The 27,742-nt window shown below is 56.6% G+C and overlaps 4 protein-coding genes across 18 annotated transcripts; 2 read left to right on the top strand and 2 right to left on the bottom strand.

Moving 5' to 3' along the window:
• The first annotated feature begins 1 nt into the window (after nucleotide 1).
• Nucleotides 2-2,464, top strand: LOC144227215 (insulin receptor substrate 1-like). The gene is made up of 2 exons (XM_077758819.1): nucleotides 2-416; nucleotides 621-2,464. Exons 1-2 carry the CDS (start codon nucleotides 2-4, stop codon nucleotides 1,781-1,783), a joined length of 1,578 nt encoding a protein of 525 aa, XP_077614945.1. The 3' UTR covers nucleotides 1,784-2,464.
• A 187-nt stretch (nucleotides 2,465-2,651) lies between these two features.
• SAP25 (Sin3A associated protein 25) lies at nucleotides 2,652-4,835 on the bottom strand. Of its 8 annotated transcripts, none has more exons than XM_077758617.1 (6): nucleotides 4,037-4,835; nucleotides 3,763-3,950; nucleotides 3,570-3,659; nucleotides 3,320-3,497; nucleotides 3,103-3,200; nucleotides 2,652-3,020 (listed from the first exon to the last, which is right to left on the bottom strand). In XM_077758617.1, the coding sequence occupies exons 1-6, from the start codon at nucleotides 4,470-4,472 to the stop codon at nucleotides 2,733-2,735; spliced, it is 1,278 nt and encodes a 425-aa protein (XP_077614743.1). In that variant the 5' UTR covers nucleotides 4,473-4,835; the 3' UTR covers nucleotides 2,652-2,732. The 8 variants fall into 8 exon arrangements, with proteins under 8 accessions (XP_077614743.1, XP_077614745.1, XP_077614744.1 ...); XM_077758619.1 differs by having other exon boundaries at nucleotides 3,103-3,161; XM_077758618.1 differs by having other exon boundaries at nucleotides 3,320-3,473.
• A 32-nt stretch (nucleotides 4,836-4,867) lies between these two features.
• Nucleotides 4,868-15,119, bottom strand: LRCH4 (leucine rich repeats and calponin homology domain containing 4). 4 transcript variants are annotated; one of them, XM_077758615.1, is made up of 18 exons: nucleotides 15,020-15,117; nucleotides 12,269-12,413; nucleotides 11,974-12,100; nucleotides 11,520-11,625; nucleotides 9,322-9,458; nucleotides 9,073-9,188; nucleotides 8,830-8,929; nucleotides 8,495-8,585; nucleotides 8,328-8,404; nucleotides 8,134-8,195; nucleotides 7,893-8,015; nucleotides 7,694-7,762; nucleotides 7,491-7,600; nucleotides 7,277-7,360; nucleotides 6,979-7,064; nucleotides 6,707-6,844; nucleotides 6,541-6,618; nucleotides 4,868-5,218 (listed from the first exon to the last, which is right to left on the bottom strand). In XM_077758615.1, exons 1-18 carry the CDS (start codon nucleotides 15,024-15,026, stop codon nucleotides 5,114-5,116), a joined length of 1,761 nt encoding a protein of 586 aa, XP_077614741.1. In that variant the 5' UTR covers nucleotides 15,027-15,117; the 3' UTR covers nucleotides 4,868-5,113. The 4 variants fall into 4 exon arrangements, with proteins under 4 accessions (XP_077614741.1, XP_077614739.1, XP_077614742.1 ...); XM_077758613.1 differs by lacking the exon at nucleotides 4,868-5,218 and adding an exon at nucleotides 5,596-6,226; XM_077758616.1 differs by lacking the exons at nucleotides 4,868-5,218; nucleotides 6,707-6,844 and adding an exon at nucleotides 5,596-6,226 and having other exon boundaries at nucleotides 15,020-15,119.
• A 1,690-nt stretch (nucleotides 15,120-16,809) lies between these two features.
• Nucleotides 16,810-26,896, top strand: FBXO24 (F-box protein 24). 5 transcript variants are annotated; one of them, XM_077758607.1, is made up of 10 exons: nucleotides 16,810-17,122; nucleotides 19,281-19,379; nucleotides 19,488-19,671; nucleotides 20,587-20,825; nucleotides 21,054-21,288; nucleotides 22,181-22,339; nucleotides 22,606-22,727; nucleotides 22,992-23,123; nucleotides 25,814-25,984; nucleotides 26,289-26,896. In XM_077758607.1, exons 1-10 carry the CDS (start codon nucleotides 17,084-17,086, stop codon nucleotides 26,649-26,651), a joined length of 1,743 nt encoding a protein of 580 aa, XP_077614733.1. In that variant the 5' UTR covers nucleotides 16,810-17,083; the 3' UTR covers nucleotides 26,652-26,896. The 5 variants fall into 5 exon arrangements, with proteins under 5 accessions (XP_077614733.1, XP_077614737.1, XP_077614735.1 ...); XM_077758611.1 differs by lacking the exon at nucleotides 16,810-17,122 and adding an exon at nucleotides 18,841-19,035; XM_077758609.1 differs by lacking the exon at nucleotides 16,810-17,122 and adding an exon at nucleotides 18,905-19,035 and having other exon boundaries at nucleotides 22,675-22,727.
• The last annotated feature ends 846 nt before the right edge of the window (nucleotides 26,897-27,742 follow it).

Here is a 27,742-nt window from a genome sequence, read left to right as displayed (position 1 = left end):
GATGAAGCCGGGAGACGGTAGTCCCACGGCGGCCCCAGAGGCCGAGCCGGGCGACGTGCCCCTGGTTCTGCCGCGGCCCTGGGCCTGTCCGGCTGACGTGCGGCTCTGCGGCCATCTTCGGAAGCAGAAGTCCCAGCGCCTCCGTTTCTTCGTGCTGCGCGCGGACCCGCCGAGCCTAGAGTGCTACGAGAGCGAGAAGAAATTCCGTGCCGGCCGAGCGCCGCCCAAGCTCAGCGTGAGCTTGGCGGGCGCGTGCACCATCAGCACGCGCGTGGACGCGCGCCAGCGCCACCTGATCGTCCTGTACACGCGTGACCGCAGCCTGGGTGTGGCGGCCGCCTGCGAGGCGGAGCAGCAGGCGTGGTATAGCGCCCTGCTCGAGGTGCGCGCAGCCGCGGGTGAGGCTGGAGCCCTGGGCAGGTGGAGACGGGCTGGGGGTGGGAGCCCGGAGCTAGGGTTTGGGTGATCGTGGGTTTCGTTTATCGTAGGTTGTCCCTCCCGGTAAGTCTTGGAAAATCAAGTTCAAACATGAAAGGTTAAGACGTTAATTCTCAGGGCACAGAAAATTCTCCAACCTCCCAGCCCAGGAGACCCCTGTGACCAGCCCACTCTCTCTCCAGGTCCCAGCTTTCAGGAGGACCCCAGGGCCTGGATCCTCGCTCCATTTCAGGACGTCTGGCCTGTGACGCTGCAGCCCAAGGGACTGGGGCGGACACGAGGCCTGGGCAGCGGCCGCTATCGCCTGTGCCTGGGTTCGGGGATGCTGAGCCTGCTACGGAAGCCCAAGGGCAGAGGCTCTGGAAGCACCCAGACTTCGCAGCCGCCTGCCCTGCGCCTGTCGCTGCTCAGCGTGCGCCGCTGTGGCCACGCAGACTCTTTCTTTTTCCTGGAACTCGGCCGCTCGGCACCCACGGGTCCTGGGGAGCTGTGGCTACAGGCGCCCGACGCCGTGGTGGCCCAAAGCATTCACGAGACCGTACTGGCCGCCATGAAGCAACTCGGGGATGATGGTACCAGTGGCAGGGCTGAGCCACTGCCAAGGGATCCCCCTATGAGCGTTTATAGACCCTCTGTCTCCCAACCTTATGCGACCCTAGCCTCGGCAGCCCAATCAAGCGGTCTGAGCCATCGCGGGGTCGTGGGTGAGAGGATAGAGAAAACAACCCCTGAGACCCTGGCGACGCTGGCAGCCTTGCACCCCGGAGAACTGGAACAGGGCGGGGGCTATGTAGCCATGGGAGCCAGGAGCGACTATGAGCCCATGGGGGGTGGCGAAGCAGGTGGCTACATGGTGATGGCGCCCCCGGGCCTTGCGGCCCCTGTCCACGCCCCTCCGCACAAGCAGCTCCGTGGCTGCAGGGGCACTGAATATGTGCCCATGACCCACTTTCTGCCAGGGTCCTTTCCCTCGAGTTCCCTGCCTGGTTCCTATAAGCCCGGGCCCAGGAGGCAGGGACCTTCCTTTCAAGGGCCCCCTCCCGGGGTGGGGGAATGTTGGGGACTGGCAGGGGCTCATCCCTGCTTGCAGTCACCTTCAGAGCTAGCGGGAGAGTACGTGTGCATCAAGTACGTGGCCCAGGACTACTTGGGAATGGGCTCTGCCATACAAGACCCGGCTAACAGCCACCTCAACTACATAGACCTAGACCTGGTGCCTCCACTGGAGGCTCAAGGCGACGCCCCAGGGTCCAGCATTCACCGCCCATACAGCTATGCCCGCATCGAGTTCCAGAACCTCAGGGAGGTTCCAGTGAGGAGACCCGGGCAGCCCCGTACCGTCTAGCTTACCTATGGATGAGGAGGGGAGAGAAAACAGGGCAAATGCCTCCCTGCTGGTTCCCCTCAACTCCTCCCCTCACCATTCCCAAGGTAGAGAGGCTCTCAGGTCCCCCTGGACCTGTGACTTGCAGAAAGCTCTGAGCTGCCCTTTACAGCCTCCTGCCCACTCTGCCCCTTCCAGATGTGGTGCCTGGGAAATCTTCAGGAAAAGGTCCCCAAGAAGCGGGATTCTTTTAAGGGAGAAAATTCTAGAACCACCCTCCCTTCTTGCCACCCACAAACCCCCAGCAAAGCCCTGAACCTTTCTCTCCTGGCAGAGTTCCTGAAGCATCACTCCAGACTCCCAGGCCGGTCTTGGCCCCCCTCCCCGTCTCTGATGACTTCTCTCACATGGACCTGCTCCTCCCTACCTGCCTTGTGGGCCTGCTTTGTGTCTCCTCCCAGCCAAAGAAATAAGCCCCAGCCCCAGAGCTCAACTCCCAAGACCCCAAGCAAGAGGGCTGAAAGCACCAGGTACTTTACCTCTACTGCTTCCCACAAGTGCTGTGCCACCCCCTTACTCCCTGATTTCCCTCTCCCAGCACCAGCCACGTGTTCACACAATCCTCCCTTCCATAGAGTCTGGCAGAGCTGATAGAGTTCTTGTTTCCATATACTGTGGACTGTACTGTGGATCCCACACACCCTGCCCTATTAAAGGTGTCCTCCTTGGTCAGTCTGGAAAGGTCTTAGGTCCATGGATTCCCCTGACCTACTGTAGGGGAGACCAAGGAACAACACGAACTTGAAGGGAGGGCAGCCTAAGCCATGTAGAGGAAAAGACCCCATCCCTGTCTCCATGTCCCGCTCTGCTACTCACTACAAAGAGCCTGTTTGCAAACCAACACTTTTATTGTTCAACAGAACCTGTCTGGGGGAGTAGGAGACCCACTCCGTGCCCAGAAGGGGTATGTTCAATGGGTGTCTGGGGTTTGAGGGGCAGATGGGTCAGTGCAGTGAGAACAGCTGAGGCCACCGCTGGGGCCTCCGTGGTCAGATACAGGGTCTGGGGGGCCAGCAGGGGGCGTGGGAGCCTCCGAAGCCACAGGTCTAGGAGCCCCCTGGCTCATCTGCAGGAGGCCAGTGAGGGCGATGAGCTCAGGCCCACTGAGCCAGGCAGTAGAGCACCCAGGGGATGGAGTGCGGAGCACCCAGGGAGACATGATAGGAGGTGGGAGCAGCAACTTCAGAGAGCCCATCACCTGAGGAGAGAGAAGGGGGAAGTGTCTCCTCCGGAGCCCTGCATGAGAACTAGGGTGAGGCCAGGGCAGGAATGAGACTCACCTGCTGAGAGGCCTCCGACAGGTACAGGGGAACACGCTGCCCACGTGGCAGCAGAGGATCTGAAAGAAAGACATCTTCACAGCACATCACCGGGAACCCTGGAGAGGAGAAGCTGGTAGGGCAGCAGGCTGGGGTTCCTGCATTGGCGAGGGCTGCACCGGTTCCCGGAGGAGCTCGTGCAGGGCCACTCCAGAGCCCTGGGCACCAAGCAAAGTACCTGCATCCCTGGGCACATGCTCTCCATTCTGATGTCCTGTTGCAGTGGCCAGGGACCTGAGGTCCCGGCCTGAGGCTGCCTCGTACAGCGGCCACAGTGAGGGATGACACAAAGTCCGGCCTGAGAAGGAGGTGCCAGATGAACAGCTGGGCCCCTGTGGAGGGGGCATGACAAAACACTGGAGCTTGGGCTCCCTCCAAGGCACCTCTGCCCCACCCCCAGGCCAGAGCCATAGGTACTCCCAACTCACCCACACCAGCTGGGGTCCTGCTTTAGCCTTGTAGTTGGGATCCCACGGTGCTAACACGGTCATCCTTGAGGGAGCCACCTCCCAGGCCATCTGGGGGGACAGGGCAACTGTGGGGTGGGGGACAAAGATTAAAACAGGCTTGGGAGTCGGTGTAAGGGTCTTGTAGGGTAAAGGCCACAAGGCCTGAACCTACCTGGGGTTCCCGGGGAGTGCTCCGCAGCCAGGCCTGGGGGGGGCCGGGGCAGCAGCTGCTCTCTCCGGGTCCAGGAGGGCCTTCGCGACCAGGGCTGTGGGCTGGGAGCGGGAGGTACTGAGGTGCACCGGTCACAGCCTCCCTCGGGTACTTCCCAGGCAGGGCCGAGGGTGCCCGGCGCAGGGAGTCTGAGCACAACCATTTTTCGGTGTCGGCAATGGAGATCTCACACTGTGGGCCCCCTATCGGACTTCCCTCCCGCCCAGCCCCTCACCTGTCCTGTGGGGGAGCTCCTGGCTCCCCCAGGGCTTCCTCTCCAGAGGTCGAGGACTCCTCGGGGTCACTGCCGGCCGAAGGGCCATGTTCCTCGAGCTCCTGCTCTTTGGCTGCGTCCCACCGCCGAGGCGGCCCGGGGAACATGCCTTGTCTTGGGAGGAGGGCAGCGCAGGCCAGCAGCTCCGTGCCCCGCGTCCGCGCGGTCTGCGCCTCCCACCTCGCAGCACGCAGCCCCACGCGGCCCTCTCACGGCCCCCACCTCCCGCAGCAACCCGCCCCATCTCGCGGGGCCTCGCGGCCACGCCGACGCCCAGCACGTTTCCGACGCCCAGCACGTTTCCGGGCCACGTGGCGCGCGCTCCTGCCGGGATCCCGCGGACGCCCCCTGGCGGCAGGGGTGGCTGGGTCCGCCCATGGCGCCTGGGTCCGCCCATGGCGCCTGGCGCGGGGAACTACATAATTCCGACACCAACGCGGAGGCGACCACTTCCCCGTGACGCACCACTTTCATTCACAGATGGACACACACACACATACACACGCGGGGAACTACATAACCCCGACACGATGGACACACAGACACGCGGGGAACTACATAACCCCGACACCAACGCGGAGGCGACCACTTCCCCGCGACGCACCACTTTCATTCACAGATGGATGGACACACACATACACACACACACACACACACGGCAGCCTAGAGGGACACACACACACACACACACGGCAGCCTAGAGGGACGGACACACACACACACACACACACACACGGCAGCCTAGAGGGACGGACACACACACACACACACACACACACACACACGGCAGCCTAGAGGGCCCGGGTTCTTTATTGCACTTGACACAAGACCCTCGGCCACACCCAGAGGCGGCCAGGGCGCCTTGCTGGTCGGAGCCGGCTTCCAAGCCCTTGGGAGGGCCCAGGGGAGCCCAAAGAACAGGGCCAGGCCCAAGGCCGCCCTCACCAGAGTCCTTGCTAGAAAGCGGAAGCCGGGGTGGCTGTCTTCTCTGTTCCTGGGTTCCAGGCCAGGTCGGGGCCCTGAGCCCCTACCTCAACCCTATGGCCTTTCCAGCAGTGCGTGGACGACAGCAGCGATGTAGGGGAGGCCCCTTCCTGGGGCCCCCTCCTCTTCCAGGATGTGGTGGGACTGGCACAGGGACTCCTGGGGGGGAGGGGCCCGGGTTAAGTTCCCTATGTCACCTCATTCTCTCGGCTTCCCTGCCCTTCCTGGGAGCAGGGTGGGTGAAACCCCAAAGAAGCCTGGGCAAACAGGGCTGACAGGACAGTCCTTCTAGGTGGAGGCAGCAAAGGTCAGGGGCACCCTAGACACGGCCTGGGACAAATGAGATGCAAGGAAGCTGCCAGCAGGTAACAGAAGGGAGATGACACAGGGGGCCAAGGCTCAGGGGAGGAGACACCTGTTATTTCCAGAGGGAAATGCTGGAGTAGGCAGGCTGGCACACAGAGCCCAAGGGGCATGGCCAGGGCTGGGCCGGGCCGCAACAGGGGCAGACACAAACACACACACACAGAGGCGGCCACAGTCTGTACAATTTATACACAGAGACAGGGACCCAGCCTGGGCCCCTGCATCTCCTACAAATATAGAGTTCTCTCTACAAAACATAGATAATTTAGCTCCCCGTAACAGTGGGGGGACCAGGATGGAGGGACGGCACAAGGAAGAAGGTTGAGATCTACCCTCTGAGGGAACAGAGGGGAGGGCAGGGCCTGGAGGGAATGAAGGCACCATCAGCACAGAGAGGTGAGGGGCACGGGAAGGGGCTACAGGAGGGTGGCCAGAGGCTGGGGGAACCAGAGTGGGGCCTCTGAGGTCAGTGTGTGTGAGAGGATAGGGTTCACTAGTGTCTTTGGTAGGGGCTGAAGGCACCACTGGTAGGGACGGGGGTTGCACAGGAGTCTTATAAATAGAAATAGGTGGAAGGGGCGGGAGAAAGGGTGACTTCAGGTCCTAGGAACCCAGGAGCCGAGTGTAGATGACATAGAGCAGCAGCATGAGGACCACGTAGAAGAGGATGAAGCCGCCCAGACCAGAGGGGGGCCAGAGGGGTGGGGGGGCCCTGCCCCCCACCCGCTTCACAGCCTCCAGGGTGGTCCACAGCCCCTGGGCAGTGCCCTGGAGGAGATCCGAGGGCGAGCACAGGTCAGCCTGGGAAGGGAGAGTAGGACAGATGGACAAGGACAAAGAGCAGACGTCAGCAGCAGCAGCAAGACAATCCCTCCCCACCCCCTGCCCTCACGTGCCAGGCCTGAGCCACACCAACATGCAGAGTGCAGGGCAGGGACGCATGCAGGGCAGGGACGCATGCAGGGCAGGGACTTGTGGACGTGGTTCCTTCTGGGGAGCAGACACCCCTGTGGATGGAACCCTGCCATCCATGTGGAGTGCTCAGCTGAGCCCAGGACGTCGCCACTCTATAGTAGGGACTGGCCCCGGGGTTCCTGAGAACACTGCCCCCATACCTCAGGCACCCCCATTTTTCGACAGGCTTCTAAGAAACTCTCCACATTTTTCCGAGACTTGAGAGCACTGAGTTTTGGCTGTGGGCGGGCGAGAGAGGAAAAAGAAGAGAGTAAGAGAGGCCCCGGCAGTCCTCTGTCCTACTTCCCACCCCGGGACCCCACTGACCACAGCAGGTGAGGGCACGTGGATGAAGGGCACAGAGCGGGGCCGCAGCTGGTTGGCCAGCTGACAGAGGATGACCCCATTGGCCAGGACCTCCCCCAGGTCCTCAGGCAGGGGCCGCTGCAGTCGGGACTCAAGGACCTAGGGGGGAGGAGGATGAAGGGGTAGCAGTCAGGGTCAGTGGGGACCCCCACCCGTCGCTTCCGTCCTCGAGGAGACCCCCACAGGGTGTGACGGAGCCACCTCCCCGCCCCCACAGATCCCACCTCTCTCACCTGACGCAGTTGTGCCATCAGCTCCTTCTCGTCCAGAATCTGGGGGGGTCGCCGAGGCCTCACAGCAGAGTCTGGTGAGGAAGGGCCTGGAGAAAAAGGAGGAATGTGGGCTGTCTCTACCACCCACCACCAACTTTCCAGCTGGGTCACCGTGTCTGGCACCCACATCTCCTGCCTCTGTGCTTGGGGGGATTTTCAGCACAAAGGGACAATAGACTGGAGAACTCCCAGGCCAGAAGGGGTGACCGCAGCCCAGGGGTTAGTGCTGGGTTAGCCCTGGGGACAGGGAGAAACCCACCTGAGCCACTCTGAGAGGAAGAACGGAAGAGGAAGCTGTTTGGTCTCTGAATGGAGCCTAGCGGCCGGGGAGCAGGCACTGTTGCTGGGGGCCAAGGCCAGAGGGCAGGTGAGAAAGACACTCCTCAGAGTCCCACGCTTCCCTCAGGCCACCAGGCCCAGCCACCCCCTCACCTACACAGTCCCCCATCCTCTTCCCAAAGTCCCTGTCCAACCTGGTCCAGCTGCAGGAAGGGGCTCCTGAGAGGCAGGGGTGGGGGCAGGGGCGGGGGCTGCCTGCCCCCCTGAAGCTCCCAGTTGGGTGGCACTGGACTTGGGCATGCCGCTGAGGACAGACACAAAGTGATTTAGAAGGAGTGGTCAGGAGAGGGTGTGCAGGGAGACGGCTCAGGGAGGTGGAGTCGGGGAGGACACATACTTGTAGGAGGCCTGAGTGGATGAGGCCGCAGTACCTCCGCCAGCAGCCCTGACCCCCAGTTTCACAAAACTAGAAAGCAAAGGAGATGTGGGGTCGGCAGTGCAGGCAGGGGACCCGCAAACCCTGAGGGGCTGAGTAGCTCATGAGGGCTCATTTCCAAAGCCCCCCACCTCACCCTGCCCCTGCCCTCTGCCCACACCTGTCCTTCCGGGGGGCCCCCCACACTCCGCTATGCTGCTGCTGCTGCTGCTGCCGCTCCCGTTCCTGCCATAACTGCAAGGTGTCCGGACGCCGCCGCTCCTCGCCAGCTGGCTCCTCCCGCCTGGGAGAGGGAGGGGCAGAGGCAGGAGCAGTGAGGCAGAGCAGGGTCAGGAGGGAAGGGAGGGTCCAGGGTGATAGGGTAAAGGGAGGAGGTGGCGGCTCAGATGGCTCTGGGGTACCTGCTGCTTGGTGCCTTCTCTCCGTCCCCTGCCACAGGGTTTAACTCTGGTGGCTGGGGCTCCTAAAGAAAGACGGGCAGAAGGGGTGAGGGAGAACCCGTTACCCCAAGACTTCACCAGCTCCCTCCCTCCGCTCTCCTGTCCCACAGGGCACAGCACACTACTGAGCACACGGACAGGGGCCAGACCCTCACCTCAGCAGCACCTCGCTCTTCATCCTCCCCAGGCACGTGGCTGTCAATGAAGTCAATCTGCTCAGGGTCTCCGTCAGCTGGAGAGGCCAGGGCACGTCAGCAAGCAGATGGGGGCCTTTGGGACCCGTCCATTATCCCAGTCCCCTTATCCTGACCCCACCACTCACCAGAGCCATCCTCCCTCCGCTCCCTGGGCCCACGAGGCTCCCGGGCCAGCTCTGAGATTCGGAAGGACAACTCTGAAAATTCATCTGTTGACTGTAAATACAGAAATGCAAAAATGGGAGTCAGCGTCCCAGCAGTGCTGGGGGTTCATGGGGTTCAGGCCCTTGGTGTCTGCTGCTGAGCCAGCCTTTCCTCGAGATACTTGGGAAAGGGAAGAAGACCACTCCAGCCACCAACTGTCACTTTGACATTCAGAGGCACCAAGCAGAAGGTCCCGGCTCAGAGGTTCTCCCTGGGGGCTGAGACCCCTAATGTCCCTCGGAAAAGAGGCCCTTACCTCATTTCCAGACCACCGTTTGCTGCCGCTGTCAACGCTGTGAAAGCCTGAGTCTAGCCCACCATCGTACCGACGTCCCGGAAATAAGTCTTCAGCGGGGCTAGTGCCAGCCAGGGAGAGCTAGTCAGTCCGACATCGGGCGGCAACCCCTCTCATCTTCCCACCAAAACCCATGGAGTCCCACACTGCCAGAAAAGGGCAGCAAGTATCCAGGGGCTTCCTTCCTTCCCACTCGGAACTTACCAAGGACTGAAACTCGGGGGGCGAGAAGGAGCCAGGTCCCCCAGTGCAGACCCCCCACGCCGCCCAGCCTCTGTTGACAAGTACTTGAAGATGTGAAGCTTCCCCTTCAGGCAGATCTAGGTATAAAGAGCCACAAGGTAGGGGTTGGGGGCTCCCCCAGATCCTGCTTCTCTGCAAAAGGGACACACCTCCCAACTCCTACCCACTCTCAGCTCTGTCCCCATGGTCTGCCCCAAACCCACCCCTCACCTGAGCAGGAGGGCTTTGCAGGGGGTTGCTGTCCAGCAGAATGACCTGCAGGTGCCTGAGGCGGCAGAAGGAGACCGGGATGCGGGAGACACGGTTACAGGAGAAATCCAGGCGGACAAGAGGAAGATCCCCCAGCTCTGGGGGTGGGTGAGGGAAGAGTCAGGAGCCTGCCCAAGGGGGTGGGGGGTCTTATGCTCACTTCCTCTGCCCTCTGCTCTGGTCAGCTGGCAACCCCTGGGTCCACCATAGGATGCCCTGGCTGGCTGAGAGCACTCCCCAGGAACAACCTACCTGCTTCCCTTCCTGCTCAAATCAGGCGCCCCTCCCTTAGATCCTGCCCAACTCATGTGCTTCTCTCCTTTTCCCCACCCTGCCCACTGCACACTTCAACCGTTCCTCCATCCCCAAGTGACCATCACAAGACCCAAACCAAACTGTGACACTGCGCAACTCAAAAACCTTCCATGACTTGCAGCCAAGGCTGCTGAGGGTGAGTGGCCTGTGCCCTGCACAAAGGACGCAGGCAGGAAGGGGCTGCGATTCCCCCTTGAACTTCACTAGATAAGCCGTTCCCGTCCTGAGCAAGGCTGTGCCCACCCACAAGAAAGGGTGCCTTTTTCTATTTCTCAAACGCACACGGTTGGATTAGTGGCGGCCAGAGACACAGAATAAAAATCACCACTCCCTGGCCCAGTACAGTCAAGGTGTTCATGATCTGGCTCAGCCCACATTTCGCATCTCACTGCCCACTCTCACACCACGTCAAACAACCCTTCAGCCCCTCAGCTTCTGACCTTTCCACCTGTTGTTTGCTCAACTGGGACAATGTCATTTTTGCATCCATCTTTCAAAGCGCAGCTCAAGTGTTGCCTCCTCCATGAAATCTTTCCAGACACTTAGAATTCACTGCTCCTTCCTCTGTGTCCCCAGAGCATTTTGCTAGGGTCTCTTTTACGGCCCAGAGGGGATCCTGGTCAAATACTTGTTTAAACTGCTACTGACTCAGAAGGAAAGACAGCCAGGGTAGGAGTAGGGGGAGCTCAGAGACAATGGGTGACCACCTGACTCCCCTCCCTTGTTTTTTAAGAACAAGATGAGCAAAGCTCAGGTCCTTCCCGCCTGGCTGTGGCTTGCCTTTCTCACCACATCCTGCCAGACCATGCTCCCTCCCACCACATGCTTTGCCCAAGGGGTTTCCTCTGCCTGAGATGCAGAAGGAAGGAAAACTTTCCTTCACAAGCCAGCTCCTGCCATACCTCTGGGGCAAAGTCTTCTTCAAGTTCCCCGAGCAGAGCCACAGTGCCTTCCCTCCAGCTCCTGCAGCTCTTTAAGTGTCCTGTTCTAGCACTTTCCTCCACTTCTCTCCCCATGAAGCCAATACAGTTTAAGAGTTGGCCCCAGATCTGAGTGACATTATGCACATCTACCTGATGCCCACCTAAAACACAGGAAACACACAACAGTGCTGGCTGGCTAAAGGCAGGGGTGCTTGCTTTGGAGTAGAGGCTATCAAATGTTGGGGTGGATTACAGCTAGCTCGTTAAAATGGGGCTGCTCGGGCTCTGGCCCATGGTTCCTCTGACTCAGAATCTCCAGGGAGGAGGTGTAGGGCATCATCTGACTCAGGGGTGCTTGAGAGCTCCCACTGGGTGATTGAGGACACCGGGTGACGCTGCAGGCCCCTTCCAACCTTAGGATTCTACAGGGTGCCAACACACTCACTCACTCTCCTTTCTGTGCCTTGTTCCACATTTGTGAAATAGAGCTAATAACCCATGCCTTGTCAGCCTCAGAGGGTTGCCGGTTGAGAACAAATAAAATAATTTAGGGGGCGTTTCGGGGGTCAGTCAGTTAAATGTCGGACTCTTGATTTCGGTTCAGGTCATGATCTCATGGTTCGTGAGTTTAGTCTGCACATGGGGCTCCACACTGGCAATGCAGAGCCTGCTTGGGATTCTCCTTCTCTCCCTCTCTCTCTGCCCTCCCTGCTCAGGCTCTCAGTCTTTCAAAATAATTAAATAAACTTTAAAAAATAGTTTCATTTGTTTTATACACTGCAAAACCCTAGGCAACTAAGGCATCAATGTTCTGTGAAGAGTCTTTGTCTGTGACTTCTCCAGTGTAGACAACACACACACACACTCTCTCTCTCACCCCTCCCCCCACCCGCCCTCCTTCCAGCTCTTCATTCTCCTTACCATCAGGGAGGGTGCTGAGCTGGTTCCTCCGAACACTGAGGTCCCGCAGGGAAGGGAGGCTACACAGCTCTGTGGGAAGGGACTGCAACTCATTGCCACTCACATCCTGCAATGAGGAAAGAAGTAGGGCAGGAGCCATAAGACCAGGAGCCATCAGGGGCACCTGCTGGTTCAGTCGGCTAAGTGGCTGATGCTTGATTTCAGCTCAGGTCATGATCTCATGGTTTGTGAGATCAAGCGCCGCATCAGGCTCTGTGCTGACAGCGCTGACTGTTTGGGACTCTCTCGCTCTCGCAATAAATAAGTAAACATTAAAAACAACAACAACAACAACAAGAGCATCAGAAACTGCCTCCCATCTCTGGCCACTTCCTTGGGTCTCCACCTCTCCCCAGCTTCCCCCAAAAGTGTCTGGCTCGACAGTCCCTCCCCTTGCTGTGCTCCCCATGCTCACAAGCTGCCGCAGGCTTCCCAAGGCGCTGATATCGGGAGGCAGGGCTCCCAGTTTGTTGTTGCTGACAATGAGCACCCTCAGGGGCAGCTGGCAGATGTAGGGTGGCAGCGAGGACAGCTGGTTTCGGCTGCGGAGGGGAGAAAGGCAGTGGGCTCACTCCCTAGGCATGGCATCCCAGGGTTGCCCTCTTTTCAGGGTCACCAGGAGGGGGATTCAGGGTACTGTGCACCGGGACTTGGGGCTGAGAAGGGTAAGCTCCCCACCCTGCACCCCCTCTCTGGCCATGCCTTCCTACCTGAGGTTGAGGTAGGTAAGGGCTGTGAGATTCCCCAAGGCTGGGTTCAGGCATCTCAGGCAATTGTGGTAGAGGCTCAGGCCCTCCAGGGACACCAGCTGGCATGCTGCCTCCGGCACCTCAGGGAACCGGTTCCGGGACAGGTCTAGGGGAAGCAAGTTATCAGGGGAGAGCTGTGGAAAGACCCAACCCTGGACAGAAGGACCCTGAACTTTCCCAGAGCCACCTGCCCAGAAGTCTGCCTCCCCTTCAGACCTGAAGAATCAAGCCTGGGCTCCCTGGAGACAACAAAGCTTTCTGCAAAACTTGAGCACATTGCAAGCACTTTACCAGAACAGCAAAGGGAAGGCAAAGCCCATAGGGTCACTGGGCTGGAGAAGCCCAGACTTAGAAAGACGAAATATGAATACCAGCTTCAAATACACAAACAGAGGGCTATCCTGGAAAGGGTGACTGGCTTCTAGAACTCTTGTGATTCCTGTTGTTCTATGGAAGAAGGGCTAGTGCTCCAAAGAAAATACCAAGGTAATGGGGTGGGAGGCTCAAGATAAGAATATGGTCAACCTCTGAGCGAAACCACTGAGAAAGCTCATCCCTCCTTGGGAGCCTTGTCCCCAACCTCAACCTCTTTTTAACATAGGGGAGAAAGCAAGGGTCATTAGAGTCTGGCTCTAGAGACTAAATAAGTCTCCTGACACACTGGAAAATGGTTCTTCATCAGCTCCTGGAATAAGCAAGCCAGGTCCAAGGGTCTGTGAAGTAACAAACACTCAGGGACCAGGAGGGGAGGGCAAGCTGACCAACCCAGAGGTGGGAGCTACAGTCCTCGGGTCCCTCCCATCCGAATACACTGTCCTCAGGACTGGCCTCCTTCCCACCTTCTTCCAGCCCCACCAGCCCCCCTCTACTTCCTCTCTTACTGACCCAGACTTTAGGCACTCAGCTCTTTGCAGGATCATGGTGTGGGTGAAGAGCAGAGGGAGGAGGAGAGAGTAAGACCTCTTACTACCCTTATTCTCAAGGGGTCGCTTGCTACTCCAATGAAAGGAGTCACCCATGGGGTTTCCACCAGTCTGGGGACGGTAACTGCTTAGAGCCCTGCAAGCAAGCCTGGGTTTTGGCTTCCTCTCCTCACCTGTACCAGGAGGGGCCCAGGGCCTGCTGCGGGACATTTCTGGCAATAGAACTTGGGTGAGCTTCTTAGACAGCCCTCCCCAGGAAGGGGTGAGTGAAAGCCAATGGGAGGGAAGCTGGGGTATATCAGGACCCAAGGAAATGAGTCTCGTGACAGGAAATGGAGTAGAAACAAGCTGTCAGGTTCTGTCTCTGGTGGGCCCTATGTTTACCAGGGTGGTGATAGCCTGAGGCACCAGGGCTCCTTCTTTCTCCCAATCTGCTCACAGCCCCAGTGCACAGAGAGAAGACCCATCAGGGAGAAGACCCAAGTTCCAGAGAGGGTGGGAGGGCCAGATGCAGGCCTCCTCCGCACACCTTCCACATGCCTGCTCTCCCTGCATCCCCAAATGCATGTGTGTGCAAGCGCATATGCTGTGGATGAAAGGGGTGGAGAAGACAAGCCAGGCTGAGGAGTGACAGGGGAAAAGGCTCGGAGCGGAAGGGAGCCCAGGCTGGAGGAGGCAGGGCACAGGAGGCACAGGATGTGGTCTGTGAGAGAATGAGCTGCACTTCTCCTTTGTGAGGGCGGCCCCTCCCCGCCATCTCAGGATCCACCCTACTTTCAGGGGCCCCAAGGAACAGAGTCCAAGGGATACCAGAGACCTGTGCCCTAGGAAATACGCAGAGAAAACAGTGGGGTCAGAAAGAGTTGGGAAAACAGCAGACGGCTCAGGATAATCTGGCGGAGTGTTGAAGTGTTTAGTCTGGGTTGGAGGGCAAGGAGGTGTGGAGGGCAGTATACTTGCAACCCCGACTGTCACTTCCCCTTTTCACCCCAAACTATGAACCTTCTACTTGGGGAGCAGGGTCAGAGAACATTTTGGACAAGACAGATTCCACCTGGCCTACAACCTGGGCCCAGAAAGGTCTCAGGATTCCTACGTGGAGGAAAGGACAGGGAGAGGTCCTCAGTAAACTGGGATTTTCCCACTTTGTCACATAAGCTCACTCAGGAGAACTGCCTGCACCCTGAGCCGGAATGCTGGGGGAGGAGGCGGGGAGGGGATAGGAGCTGGGAGGGGCCAGGGAGTTCTTGGTAGTTTTCCCCAGGAGTCCACTCACAGAGACAGAGCCCTAAGGAAGTAAAGAATAACATTTGGTCTTTGTCAAAAAACAAGCAAGGGGGAGGGGAAAGGGAACAGACGGCGAGTGTCACACAGCTGCTGAGGTCAATCTGGAGCTTGGGGGTTTGGCGGCTGGGGGAGAGGGAGAGGGAGAGGAATGGCTCCTGGGGCTCACCCATTCCCTGAACTCACTGCATGGTGGGCAAGTACGTTTCCCCAGCAACCCTAGAAAAGTGAGGAGGTTTAAACTGGTTCTCCCCAGAACAGTGGAGGAGAGTGTCTGGGCCCACTTGAGTATTTGCAGGTGAACAGGCACCTGCTGGAGGAGAAATGCATGCAGTCAGGGAGCAGCGATTTCAGGACACTCAGCCAGCCCCAAGTCCCACCCCTGGGCTAGGCTGGGGTGGGGCTTCGGGAATGCGGTCCTCTGGCCCACTCCCAATCTCCACCCCCCAGCTGCCAGCCCAGGGTCATAGGTTGTTGCCTCCTGAGCAGCTGAGGACTGACTCACCTGTCATGGTAGAGTCCCCCACACCCCACCATCAAGAGACACCCGGGAGGAGGGAGCATGATTAGAGGGATCTGTGTGGTGGAGGAGTGGAAGGGCAATCGAACAGTCTCTAGCTTCCCAGCACTCCAGGCCAGGAGATAAGATTTCCTTCCTTTCAGCAACTGCCTCAAGTCCCTCCCCCCACCCACCTCCCCGGGAAAGCAGACACTGAAATGGTAATTCTAAGGTCCCTATGAGGTCACAGGCTCCATTGTGATCTCACACTCGCAAGGAGGGGGGAGCNCAGGCACCTGCTGGAGGAGAAATGCATGCAGTCAGGGAGCAGCGATTTCAGGACACTCAGCCAGCCCCAAGTCCCACCCCTGGGCTAGGCTGGGGTGGGGCTTCGGGAATGCGGTCCTCTGGCCCACTCCCAATCTCCACCCCCCAGCTGCCAGCCCAGGGTCATAGGTTGTTGCCTCCTGAGCAGCTGAGGCCTGACTCACCTGTCATGGTAGAGTCCCCCACACCCCACCATCAAGAGACACCCGGGAGGAGGGAGCATGATTAGAGGGATCTGTGTGGTGGAGGAGTGGAAGGGCAATCGAACAGTCTCTAGCTTCCCAGCACTCCAGGCCAGGAGATAAGATTTCCTTCCTTTCAGCAACTGCCTCAAGTCCCTCCCCCCACCCACCTCCCCGGGAAAGCAGACACTGAAATGGTAATTCTAAGGTCCCTATGAGGTCACAGGCTCCATTGTGATCTCACACTCGCAAGAAGGAGGGGGGAGTCTCAGATAAGGGGGTCAGAGATAATAGGTGGAAGAGCTTGAGGAGAAAACAGGAGAGGTGGAAGATTTGCTTCTTTCCATAGGCCTGCTGGGTGACAACTGGAGAAGGCCAGGGACCTTAGGGAGGCGGGACGACAAGCACAGTAAACAGAAGCACCAGGTTGTTAGGGGCGAATCCTAGGGAAGAGGGGGATCAAGGGCTGCTCGGATCTCGGTGGAACGGGGAAAGAGTTGGAGCCGAAGTGGAAGAAGAGAAAGAAGTCAATAGAAGGGCCCTTGGGGCTGCTTTAAGGAACGATCAGAACTGAGGTTGAAGAGGTCATGCAAATGAGCCAACCAGGTGAGGGGCGGGACCATTCTACAGGTGCGCACATATGCAAATAAAGAGGAGAAGACGGGGAACTCTCACAACGCTCGGTCAGGGCGCCGGGCGTTCGGTGCAAAGGAGAAATGCGTTCATTGTCCAGGAGTTCTCAGAGTGGGGAGGGGGGGTTAGCAGGCTTATGCAAATCGGCAGGGTCGAGAACGCCGACGGTCAGGTGAAGGGGCGGGCCAGACTGCTCAGCCCGGTGAGAAACTAGGGGCGGGGATATGCAAATGAGGGTCCGGGCCAGGGACTGGGCCGAGTGCACTCACCAGCCTGGGTGATGTCTGACAGGTCGTAGCTGCGGGCCGCGCCCCGGGGGAAGTACTTCAAGCGCCGGTTGGACAGGTTCAGGGTCCCGGTGGCCACGGCCTCCTCTAGGGCCCGCTCTGCACTGCGGCTCCCGGGCAGACCCGGAGACCCCGGAACGGNGCCTGACTGACGGGACCGGCCGTCCCTCCTCCCCCCTCCCCCTCTTTGGAGCCGCCGTAGTCGCTTCAAGGGGGAGGAAACGCGCTGAGGGACCCGGCAGACCAATCGCGGTCCGGAGACGCGTCGGAAGTGGCTAATCAGAACCCGCCGGGGGGGTGGAGACTCCAGCGCCGGAGTGAGGCTGCAGAAGGGAGGGGGCTAGAATGGAGCGCTCGCCAACGGCCGAAGCTCCAGGCCGGCCCGCCCAGCGCATCCGCGTCCAATCGGAATGCTTAGGCCTGGAGATGGAACCAATCAGATCTAACCAGGAGACGGGGACGCCGGTGCTCAACTAGAAGGGATAGAGGTCGAGACCGCAAGCTGGGGCTCCTGGTTTTTTCCAGCGGAGACCAATCGCAAGCCAGATACAGGCGAGTGACTGTCAAGAAGGCCAATTAGATCCTCCGGAGGGAACCTGGCCCGGCCTCTTCTCTGAGGGACGTCTGTATCTACCAATAGCATGGGCGAGAAGGCGGTCTCTTCGCCTAGGAGGAGGCGGGTGAGCTAGAACTTTGAGACTTAGCTAAAGAATGCGAGTGCTGGCGGCCGGGCCGGCTGAGAACAGTGCAGGGGCTGGAGTGGCGAGTGCGAGCTGTAAATGTTACAGAGCGAGCCCGCTTTGAGGGCGTGAAGGAGGTCGGGGCGGAGTGCAAGGCGAAGCCTGAGGCCGTGCGGAGGGAGGGGGTCGTTGCAACCGAAGGGACCGTGGAGGCCTTTCTGGCTGCGGAGTCTGAGGCCCTGGGGCGGTCTCCAGAGCTCCGGCGGGCGGGGGGCTTCCCAGAGACTGGAGATGCCAGAGACAGCTCCTGGAGAAAGGGCTACGGGAGACCGGGAGAGCCTCCAGAGCTGCTGCCCGGCCAGCCAGTCCGCCGACCCCGAAGAGTGCGCCTGGGCGGAAACTGTGATGACAGGATGGGGGGGATAGTCCAGAAGGGACCATCTCATCTGGAAAAAGCTCTCCGTTTTACAAATGAGGAAACTGAGATGGAGGGAAGTTGAGAAGTTGACGAGAGCAGAAGTCCGGTTTCCCAGCGACTTCTACGTGGACTTTTCCTATTTGCACCCTCTCCTTTGGCTCCTGAGCTGAAATGGAGTGGACAAAGGGGACCCATACCCAAGAGGAAACTGACGATCCTTTTTCTGTCTAATGAGAGATCTTGACGTCCTTTTAGGTGGCAAAAGGACCTAACACATTAACATAGACCATTTACTACGTTCCCTGACCGCAAACGGCTGAAAGGTTCTTGTAAATCACATCTCAGATGTTGAGATTTCCTAAACATGTATTGAATTATTAAAACTGCATCCGCAGTGTCTCAAGCTAGTTATTTACTAGTCACCATGAATAAGGGAGTTTGGGTGGTTGAATAGTAGCTGGTGCCATAAAAGAAAGTCTAATACTAGGCAGCTGAGGGCTGGATGTCCAGGACTGGATTCCTTTGAGTTCCTGGAAGAGCCGGTTACTCCTTTGGGTTTATTGGTGTAGATCCTTTGCCCCCACCTGGACAGACACACCCCCAACTCCTGCTGTTTTTCATACAAGGCACCCCTCTCTCCCCGTAAGACTTAAGTTAAAAGCTTAGACCCTGGGAGATACCCTAAGCTTTCAGAGTAATTCTATCCCTTTCTTCCACCTTAATAGGTTGTCCTTCATACATGCATTGATATTACTGTCCCAGGAAATCTGCTTTTGGATGTGTGTTTGTGACACTAAAGACTCAGTGCTAAATTATTCCCACTTTCATCTGGTGCATGCTTTCCTCTAAGCAAGTGTAGCAGGGTTCCCTTTCCCCCTCACCTGTCAAACGGTTTATATTTTTTATACTTATTTGGGCAATGGGGTAGTTTATACTCTTGGGCTACAAATCCCCTGGAGGCCCTGGCCTGCTGAGATATGTAGAATTCACCAGTGTTTCCCGACAGAGCAGAGTTGGTGCCTAAAGGGCCTCAAAGGGAGGAACCTCACAACTGTACTCCAAAAGTAAAGGCCTCATCTAGCAGTTATTCACACTTTCTTTCTCCTGGGGAAGGTCTCATGCTTATCCCATGAGCCACTGGGTGGCTAGAGCTGAGCTATAACCCAGGAGCTGTCTAAGAGAAAATCCCCAGCAAGGTTGGGGAAAATAGGTCACAGTGGCTTGGCAGTGAGGTCACAGAGAGGTTTGTCTTCCTAGACTCCATGCGGCGGGGGCCTAGGAGCCTGAGGGGCCCCAGAGGTCCCCCAAGCCCAGGCGGGGGACATGGTGTGGGAAAGGCAGCAGAACAGGGGCCAGGGAGCTGACTACGGGGGGCCAGGGGGCCCGGAGAGATGAGGGCAGGAGCAGGGAGGGGACAGTCAGGATGGTGAGGAGAAGCCTGAGAAGAAAGCTGCAAAAATTCACCAGGCTGTGCAGACGGGAGGAGGGGCTCAGGGTGAGGGGGGTGGGGGGAGCCAAGGGAAGGACAAGAAGATGGCAACCAGAGATGGAGGGAGGGCTTCTTTGGAGTTGGTGGACTCAAGCACAGGGCAGACCCATGGACCTAGAGAGAGAGATGGGAGGATTTGAGGGCACAGAGCCATGAGCCCCTAAGAAAGTAGCTAATGAAAGGCTGAGAGAAGGGAAAAAAGGAGGCCTGACTCTCATAGAACCCTTGTGCTCTCCCTTCTCCTTGGGCAGGTGAAGCGGAGCTGCCCTTCGTGTGGTCCAGAGCCTGGGGGCGAAGAGAAGAAGGGCAGAGGGAGCCCTATTTCTGTTCAGCTGTTCCCCCCAGAGCTGGTGAGTCCTCCATGAGGGGGTATTCTAGAATAAAGGGCAGGGGACCAGAGCGACGAGGAGACCCCTCAATGATCCTGGCTTCCTCCCTCCTGCCCCCCACCCCCTCAGGTGGAGCATATCATCTCATTCCTCCCAGTCAGAGATGTAGTCGCTCTGGGCCAGACCTGCCACTACTTTCACGAAGTGTGCGACGCTGAGGGCGTGTGGAGACGCATCTGTCGCAGGCTCAGTCCTCGTCTACGAGAGCAGGGTTCTGGGGTCCGGCCCTGGAGGAGAGCTGCCATTCTTAACTGTACACCTTCCCCAAAACCTCTTGTTCACTTTGCCCCTGTCTTGTACTTTATTCTGGGATTCCTCCTGTTCCATAGAGTTGCCTCAGCACTCCTAGCCATCCTGCCAGGGCCTCTTACTTTGGAAGAGCCTGTTAGATTCAAACACACCATCCATCTGGGAGCACTGTAAGCCTCTGGTTCCACCTTCTCATAGACGTCCCACCCAGAGCCCCTGTTACTAGCTTCTCTGCCAAGTCAGCCTCTGTATTCAAACTCTCTTCCAAATCTTACCCCAGTCATCTCCACTCCCCAAGCCTGGAGTTTTTCCTCCTCTAAACCAGGGCTTCTCCACCTCTCACTGTTGACATTTGGGGCCAAATGATTATTTGGAGTGAGGGTCTGTCCTGTGCATTGCAGAACGTTTAGCAGCATCCCTGGCCTCCACCCACTAGATGCCAGTAGGAAAGCTCCCCCTGGTTGTGACAACCAATATTCCCTGAGGACAGAATCACCCAACATGGTTGGTGAAACATGCTCTGAACCCCTCCATTCCCAGGGAGCCCCTATCCAAGTACCTTACTGCACACACTGGAGATTCAGGGAGATCCAGATCTGATCCAGATAGCAGATCCAGAGCTAGGGATGAGGGGGGGTTACTGGACTTTCTCAGTCAATCCTTTTCACTCCTCTATCTGCTGCTTTCCCTTGATGTTTCTGATGCAAGGCTGGANAAACTAAAGTTCAAGCATAGGGGATTATTAAAGATATCTTCTAAGCTTTCCATATGTCCTTTAGAAAGTGGTCTGTTCCCCAGTTCTGGGGATGCGAGCTGTTAAGTACCCGGCTCCCTAAGAAATCTAGTTTGCCCAAGCTCTGATAACTCTCCCTTGTGCCATCCTAAGCACCTGAGCCTTCCATCTCCTTCCCTTTTCCAGACACAAAAGGCCTGTACTTCCAGGCATTTGGGGGCCGCCGCCGCTATCTCAGCAAGAGTGTAGCCCCCCTGCTAGCCCATGGCTACCGCCGCTTCTTGCCCACCAAGGACCACGTCTTCATTCTTGACTATGCGGGAACCCTCTTCTTCCTCAAAAATGCCCTGGTCTCCTCTACCCTTGGCCAGATCCAGTGGAAGCGAGCCTGCCGCTATGTCGTATTGTGTCGCGGAGCCAAGGATGTGAGTAGCAGAGCCCTGGGAACTGAGACACCTGACCCGGCCTCCAGGACTCCTCCAGGGCCCACACCAGTCCTGAGGGACTGCCCTCCCATACCAGGAACTGAAAACCAAGTTCTCATTTCCCAGCCCTGAACCCAAATATCTCATCTCCCACCCCAGGATCTTGTTGCCCCAAGCCTCATTCCACTCTAAGACCTAGGTCCCAGACAGCTTCATCTTTTCCTACAGTTTGCCTCGGACCCAAGATGTGACACCGTTTACCGTAAATACCTCTATGTATTGGCCACCCGGGAGCAGCCGGCAGTGGTAGGCACAACGGGCAGCCGGGCCTGTGACTGTGTTGAGGTCTATCTTCAGTCCAGTGGGCAGCGGGTCTTCAAGATGACCTTCCACCACTCCATGAGCTTCAAACAGATTGTGCTGGTTGGTCAGGAGACCCAGCGGGCTCTATTGCTTCTCACAGGTGTGGCCTAGAGCAGTGGTTTGCAAATTGTTTTCTACAGATTGTTCAGGACCTGCTGCAGGGAAGGGGAAGGGCTTTCTGCATGCCACCTCATCCGGGTCTCAAACCGAATAGCTTTGCTTTTTGTCTGTCTCACAGTCTCATAGTCTAAGATTCCGCGTTTTTTTAAATGTGCACACAAGTGGGGGAGGGGCAGAGAGAAGGAGAAGAATCCCGCACCATCACCACAGAGTCTGATGTGGGGCTTGAACTCACAAACTGTGAGATCATGCATGACCTGAGCTGAGATCAAGAGTCAGATGGTTAACCAACTGCATCACCTAATCTTCCTCACCTTCCTGTTAGGCACTTCACTTAATACCCCAAACTTCCCCCAACCTTGCTCATTGTCACAAATATTTTTTTTTAAGTTTTTAGTTTTATTTATTTAAGTAATATCTATACCCAATGTGGTGCTCAAACTCACAACCCCAGGATCAAGAGTCATGTGCTCTTCTGACTGAGCCAGACTGGCGTCCCTGTCCCCTATATTTGACCCTACTCCCAAACCTAAGACCCTCTGGACTTCTTCATTCCAGGCAGAGCCCCGAGTCCCCAGGCATCATTCTTCCCAACACTCAAGTTGGATTCTGCCAGATCTAACTGCTGGTTTTCTCTCCACTCATCTTTCGCACTGACGGACTCCCCTGATTTATTTTTGGTGGTACAGGGCTAGAGTCTGGGCAACTTAAGGTCACACTTCCCTTATTTCACCTCTACCCTTTTTTTTCCAACCCCACTCTAGGGCAATAAATATTTAATCCCTATGGCTTAGAGAGTCTATTGGGAAGTTAATGTGGATATTGGGAGGTCCTCTCCCCCACATCATTGTCTGCCTTTTCCCATCTCCCAGAGGAAGGAAAGATCTACTCTTTGGTAGTGAATGAAACCCAGCTGGACCAGCCACGCTCCTACACAGTTCAGCTGGCCCTGAGAAAGGTGTCCCGTTGCCTGCCTCACCTTCGTGTGACCTGCATGGCTTCTAACCAGAGCAGTACTCTCTACATCACAGGTAAGAACCACCTTCCTTCTTCTCCACACCCTAGTCTTAAACAGACCTTCCAGATATGGACACCCCCTTATACTTACTCCAGATCCGTGGTGGACCCCTTCGGGCACCCTAGTGAAAAAATGAGGTTAGGTTCCCAGACATCATAGCTGGTACATTTCTACTGGGTGTGAGTCTCCCTGGACCTTGCAACTTTCATTCCTGGTAGGGCTTTATCGCTAGGAAATGGGTGCCCAAAGCTGCTGAGCTGAGGGCTCCTGACCCCCCAGACCAGGGGGGAGTGTATTTTGAGGTGCATACCCCAGGGGTGTATCGTGATCTCTTTGGGACCCTTCAAGCCTTTGACCCCCTGGACCAGCAGATGCCGCTTGCTCTCTCACTGCCTGCCAAGGTAGGATCCTGGAGGGATGGGACAGACAAAGGGGCGGACAGAGGGGGGGTTTAGGGATTAAAAGGTACCAGGGGTCTGAAATATGAGCAGGAATCAAATGACTGATCAGGGAGGGACAGGGGGCCCAGAGAGAGGGGCGAGGTAGTGGGCAAGGCCAAAAGAAATCAGCTGGGAATGGCAGGTTGGTGGCTGGGAGATTCTGGAGCTCAGAGTTCCTCTGGAGGGAACTGAATGCCTACCTTCTCTTTCTGTCTTACTTCCTAGATCCTATTTTGTGCTCTTGGCTACAATCACCTTGGCCTGGTGGATGAATTTGGCCGAATCTTTATGCAGGGAAATAACAGATATGGGCAGCTGGGAACTGGGGACAAAATGGACCGAGGGGAACCCACACAGGTGAGACTGTGCTCAGTTATTCTCATCCTGACCCCCTTCCTCCAATTCCCTAACACTTGCACCTCTCAACTTCTCTACTTTCTTTAGAACCCACTTCTTACTCCCTAGAGAAGTTAAGCCAACCAGTACGTAAGGCCCCTGATACTGTTGCATGTCTTTCCCAGGGTTGCTGCTGTGAGGCCTGTTCTGTGCAGTGCTTGCTGTAGTGCACTAGGAATTTAGTGAAGCAGGGAGACCTGGGTGGGCTGGTATAACTAGAAGAGGTGAGATGTGATCATGGTCTGGTGGGTTAGATCACATTCGTGTGGGTACAGGGGAAGGTATTCCCTGTAATGGGGATGAGAACGAAGCTTGCACATACCTGGGACGATGAAAAGACTGGTCTAAAGCAGAGAGGGTGTTTTGGAAATCAGAAGATCTGAGGTGGAACAGGCGGATGTGAGCCTGGAAAGGTATAGACTTGGGAAAGAGTTATTGTAGGTTCTGGAGTAGGTGAAGGCACCCCCCACAGATGACTGAGAACAGGTCACCTGGCCAGAGTGCACAGGAGGCCACTGAATGAGAAGCCCCCTGGGAGACCATTGAGTGACAGCGCGGCACTTGGGACAAGAGCCTGGAGCAGTGAGAATGGAAAGGAATGGATAACTGAGATGTTTTGAAAGAAAACAAATAGGCTTTGGAAACTGATTAGACATGAGGAGAGGGCTGTGGGACACAGGTGGCTATGGCAGTAGACCCCCTGAAGAGAGATGGCATCACTAACAAATGTGGAAAGGGACGCTGGCTTGAGGAAAGAGGAAGAACATGAATTTGGACATTTTCTTTTTTTTAATGTTTTTTATTTACTTCTGAGAGAGAGCGACAGCGTGAGCAAGGGAGGGTCAGAGAGAGAGGGAGACACAGAATCTGAAGCAATCTCCAGGCTCTGAGCTAGTTGTCAGCACAGAGCCTGAGGCGGGGCTCTATCCCACGAACCATGAGATCATGACCTGAGCCGAAGTCGTTGCTTAACCGACTAAGCCACCCAGGCGCCCCGATTTTGGACACTTTCTAAAGCAGAAATGCCTCGCTGGCATTAGATTCCACGTTGGAACAAGGTTGAAACAGACAGAAGCAGGAACAGAGGCTCAAACCTGGGCAGGAGCCAATGCTGTCTGTAGGCAGAGGGAATGAAGAAGCTGTCTGTGGCAAGAGGCATTCCTTTAAGTGTCAAATCCCAGAAGCCAGGGGCACAGGGAGTGTCAAACACGAGGGGGCGATCAATGGTGACAGATAATGTAGGAAATATACCTACCGACTTTTTAGATTAAAAAAATTATAAAATTATTTACATAGTACAATCCCATTTTTGTTTAAAAATCTACAATTTGAACACATGCACACGCACACACAGAGGCAGCAGTGAAGAATGAATATCCAGGGACGCCTGGGTGACTCAGATGGTTAAGTGGCTGACTCTCTCTTTTTCACTTTTAAAATTTATTTATTTTGGGGGAGCGGGGGAGGAAGGGCAGATAGAGAGGGGGAGAATCCCAAGCAGGCTCCACAGGAGCCTACTTAAATAAAAAATAAAAAGAAGAAAGAAAAAAAGAATACCCAGCAAGATTTTTTTTAAGTTTATTTTATCAGAGAGAAGGTGCATGAGCAGGGGAGGGACAGAGAGAAAGGGGGAGAAAGGATCTGAGGGGGCTCCATGCTGACTGCAGGGTGCCCAATGTGGGGCTCAAACTGAGGATCATGAGCTAAGTCAAACTAGGACATCTGACTGAGCCTCCCAGGAAGCCCCAGCAAGATGTTAATAGTGAGTGGTAGGATTTCCAGTGATTTTTAAATTAATCTTTGCTTGCCAAGATTTTATAACTTCTGTGATGACCGTAAATTATGAACCACTGTCTTCAAAATTAAAGCCCTCATAATCTCAGGAGAAAGCATGCAGGAGAGGCCCTGGGATTTGGGAGCTGGAAAGTCAAGTGCATTTGGGGAGAACATGACAGTAGCACAGTAAGCAGAGAAGCCAGATCACAGGAAAGTTCGGGAAAGACGGGCTGTGGTGAGAACAAGAATGTGGTCAACCTCAGACTGGTCACATAACCAGTTCTGCTGCCTAAAAGATGAAGCTAGGAAGGGCCAGGAATCAGGTGGAAGTGGTTTTTTTTTGTTTTGTTTTGTTTTTTTCAAAATGGAGTGGCCATTTTGGGAGACAAGTATAGGACAAGTGGAAAATGCTAGAGAGAGAAGGGAGGAATAAGTGGAAGAAAAGTCCCTCCTGGGGGCTAACCTGTAATTGCACAGGGATGGGGATAGTTTTTAACTTTGGGAAGAGGAAGCATGGTCCCCCTCCTGGAGCTGGAAGGCAGGATGAGACTGGACTGGCACAGGCATGGGGTAGTAATGAAGAAGCAGGTAGCAGGCCCTAGGCACAGGCAAGTGCCCTGTTTTCAGAGGAGCAAAGATGAGGAACCAACAGAAGTGCTAGACCCCATGCGGTCTGACAGGGGCTGCAGGAGAACCAGGGAGGGAAAGATTGCTGCTGGTCTGCCCTCTGGCTAGCTGGGGGGGGGGAGTGTCCCCTTGCTTCCCTCCCCTCGCTTCCCTAGATTCTTCCCTGAACCTTCCTGTCGCCTTCCTCCTACCTGGGCCTCCAAATCCTCCACATTCCCACCTTAGGGCTCCTGGCCTTGTGTCCTCAGGTACATTATCTGCAACGTCCCATTGCCCTGTGGTGTGGCCTCAATCACTCCCTGGTGCTGAGCCAGGGCTCAGACTTCAGCAAAGAGCTTCTGGGCTGTGGCTGTGGGGCTGGAGGCCGCCTCCCTGGCTGGCCTAAGGGGAGTGCCTCTTTCGTGAAGCTCCATGTCAAGGTCAGAGCCGGGACACACCAGCAGGCACCCAAGGAGGGCAGGGGCAATAGAGCCAGGTGGCACACAGGACTGTAGTTGGGGCNCCCCCCCCCCCAGCACCACCCGCCTCCCTTTTCCTGCCACACGCCATGGCTCCTGGCTCTCTCCCTTCACAGACCCCACTCGCCCTCTCTGACCTCACACAACCCTAGGGCTTAGCCAGCCCTCGCTCACTTGCTAGATCAGAGCTGCTCTGAGAGGGAGGAACACAACAGCTGGGGCTTCCTGGGAGCCCCTCTCAGCCACACCCCTTCTCTCCTCCAAGGTCCCTCTGTGTGCCTGTTCCCTCTGCTCTACCAGAGAGTGCCTCTACATGCTGTCCAGCCATGACATCGAACACCATCCCACCTACCGGGACCTACCAGCCAGCAGGGTGGTGGGGACCCCCGAGCCCAGCTTGGGGGCTGGAGCACCCCAGGACCCTGGGGGGACAGCCCGGGCCTGTGAAGAGTACCTCAGCCAGATCCACAGTTGCCCCACATTGCAGGATCGCATGGAAAAGATGAAGGAGATCGTGGGCTGGATGCCCTTGATGGCTGCACAGAAGGATTTCTTCTGGGAGGCCCTAGACATGCTGCAGAGGGCTGCTGGAGGGGTTGGCCCAGGCCCCCCGACCCCTGAGAGCTGAGCCCCTCTTCTAGTCTCACCCCTGGAGGGAGAGTCTGGCCCTGGGCCAGGAGCTAAGGAGAGATGGGGTGGTAGGAATAAACACTGTTATGTGCACATGGGGAGGGATGGGAATTTGCTAGCCTTGCCAGGGTGGGCAGGGAACTGTTTTGTAAAATGTTCAGGGGGCTGCCCAGGAGGGGCCCCTAACCTGACTATCATGGACAAGATATTTGATGGACAAATCGAATAAAAGGCTGAAGTGAGGCCCGGTTTGGAACCCTGGGGCCTGGGAGGAAAATGGGGCAAGGGATGGGGGCCCTGAGGCCCCCCAGTCGGGGGCGGGTGTGGAGGAGGCGATGGAGGGCAGGAGGATGGACAGGGAGGTAGGCAGAACAGAAGTGGCTCAAGCATTCAGCTGCTGCCAAATTGACCACCCAAATCTTTCAGCTCACTTGCCCCTCCCACTCCCAAGAGTGGTCCTGGCTTCTTGACTTGGAAGTCCAAATCCCACCTTCTGGAACAATGCAGTCAACATATGCTATTTGGGTCCCTTACAGATCCTTTGTCTGTCAGTCTTACTCCCATCCTTAGGAGGCCACTTGCTTCTGACCTTGGCCGCTATGAAGTCAGCACCCTCCTCCCCTTCTTCTGTTTACCTTCCAGGTAAACACTCCTTTCCCTCACTTTCTACTCCATCCTCCTCCTCAATAAGGGGGATGCTCCCTTTATTCACATCTAACCCGCTTCCATACCTCCAAGTATTCAGGAGGGAAAATGGGTGAGCAGAAGGAATTTTCTCCTTGGCCTAGTCTGGCCCAGGGATGCAAAGAAGACAGTAGAAATTTGAGGCAGAAAATAAGCTGGAGCAGGGGGTGGTCAGGAAGGGGGTGAGTGACTTATGTTGGTAGTCAAGGGAAGGACTTCTCTGGGTGCTGAGGAGTCAGGCATGGGGAGGATCATAAGAAAGGACCAGAGGCTGTGTTCACAGGATACTCAGGGACTGGACAGAGCAGGCTTCCAAGATGACATTACTTGATGCCTGCATTACAGCTGAGGGTTGATGCTCCCTCTGCCCTTCGTTGCTCCACCCCCTAGTTAGGTCAATATTTA

Source organism: Crocuta crocuta, unplaced genomic scaffold (genome assembly GCF_008692635.1).
Source record: "Crocuta crocuta isolate KB4526 unplaced genomic scaffold, BGI_CrCroc_1.0 scaffold273, whole genome shotgun sequence".
Lineage (NCBI taxonomy): Eukaryota > Metazoa > Chordata > Mammalia > Carnivora > Hyaenidae > Crocuta > Crocuta crocuta.
The sequence above is the reverse complement of the archived record's forward strand: the minus strand, read 5'-3'. Positions and strand labels throughout refer to the sequence as shown.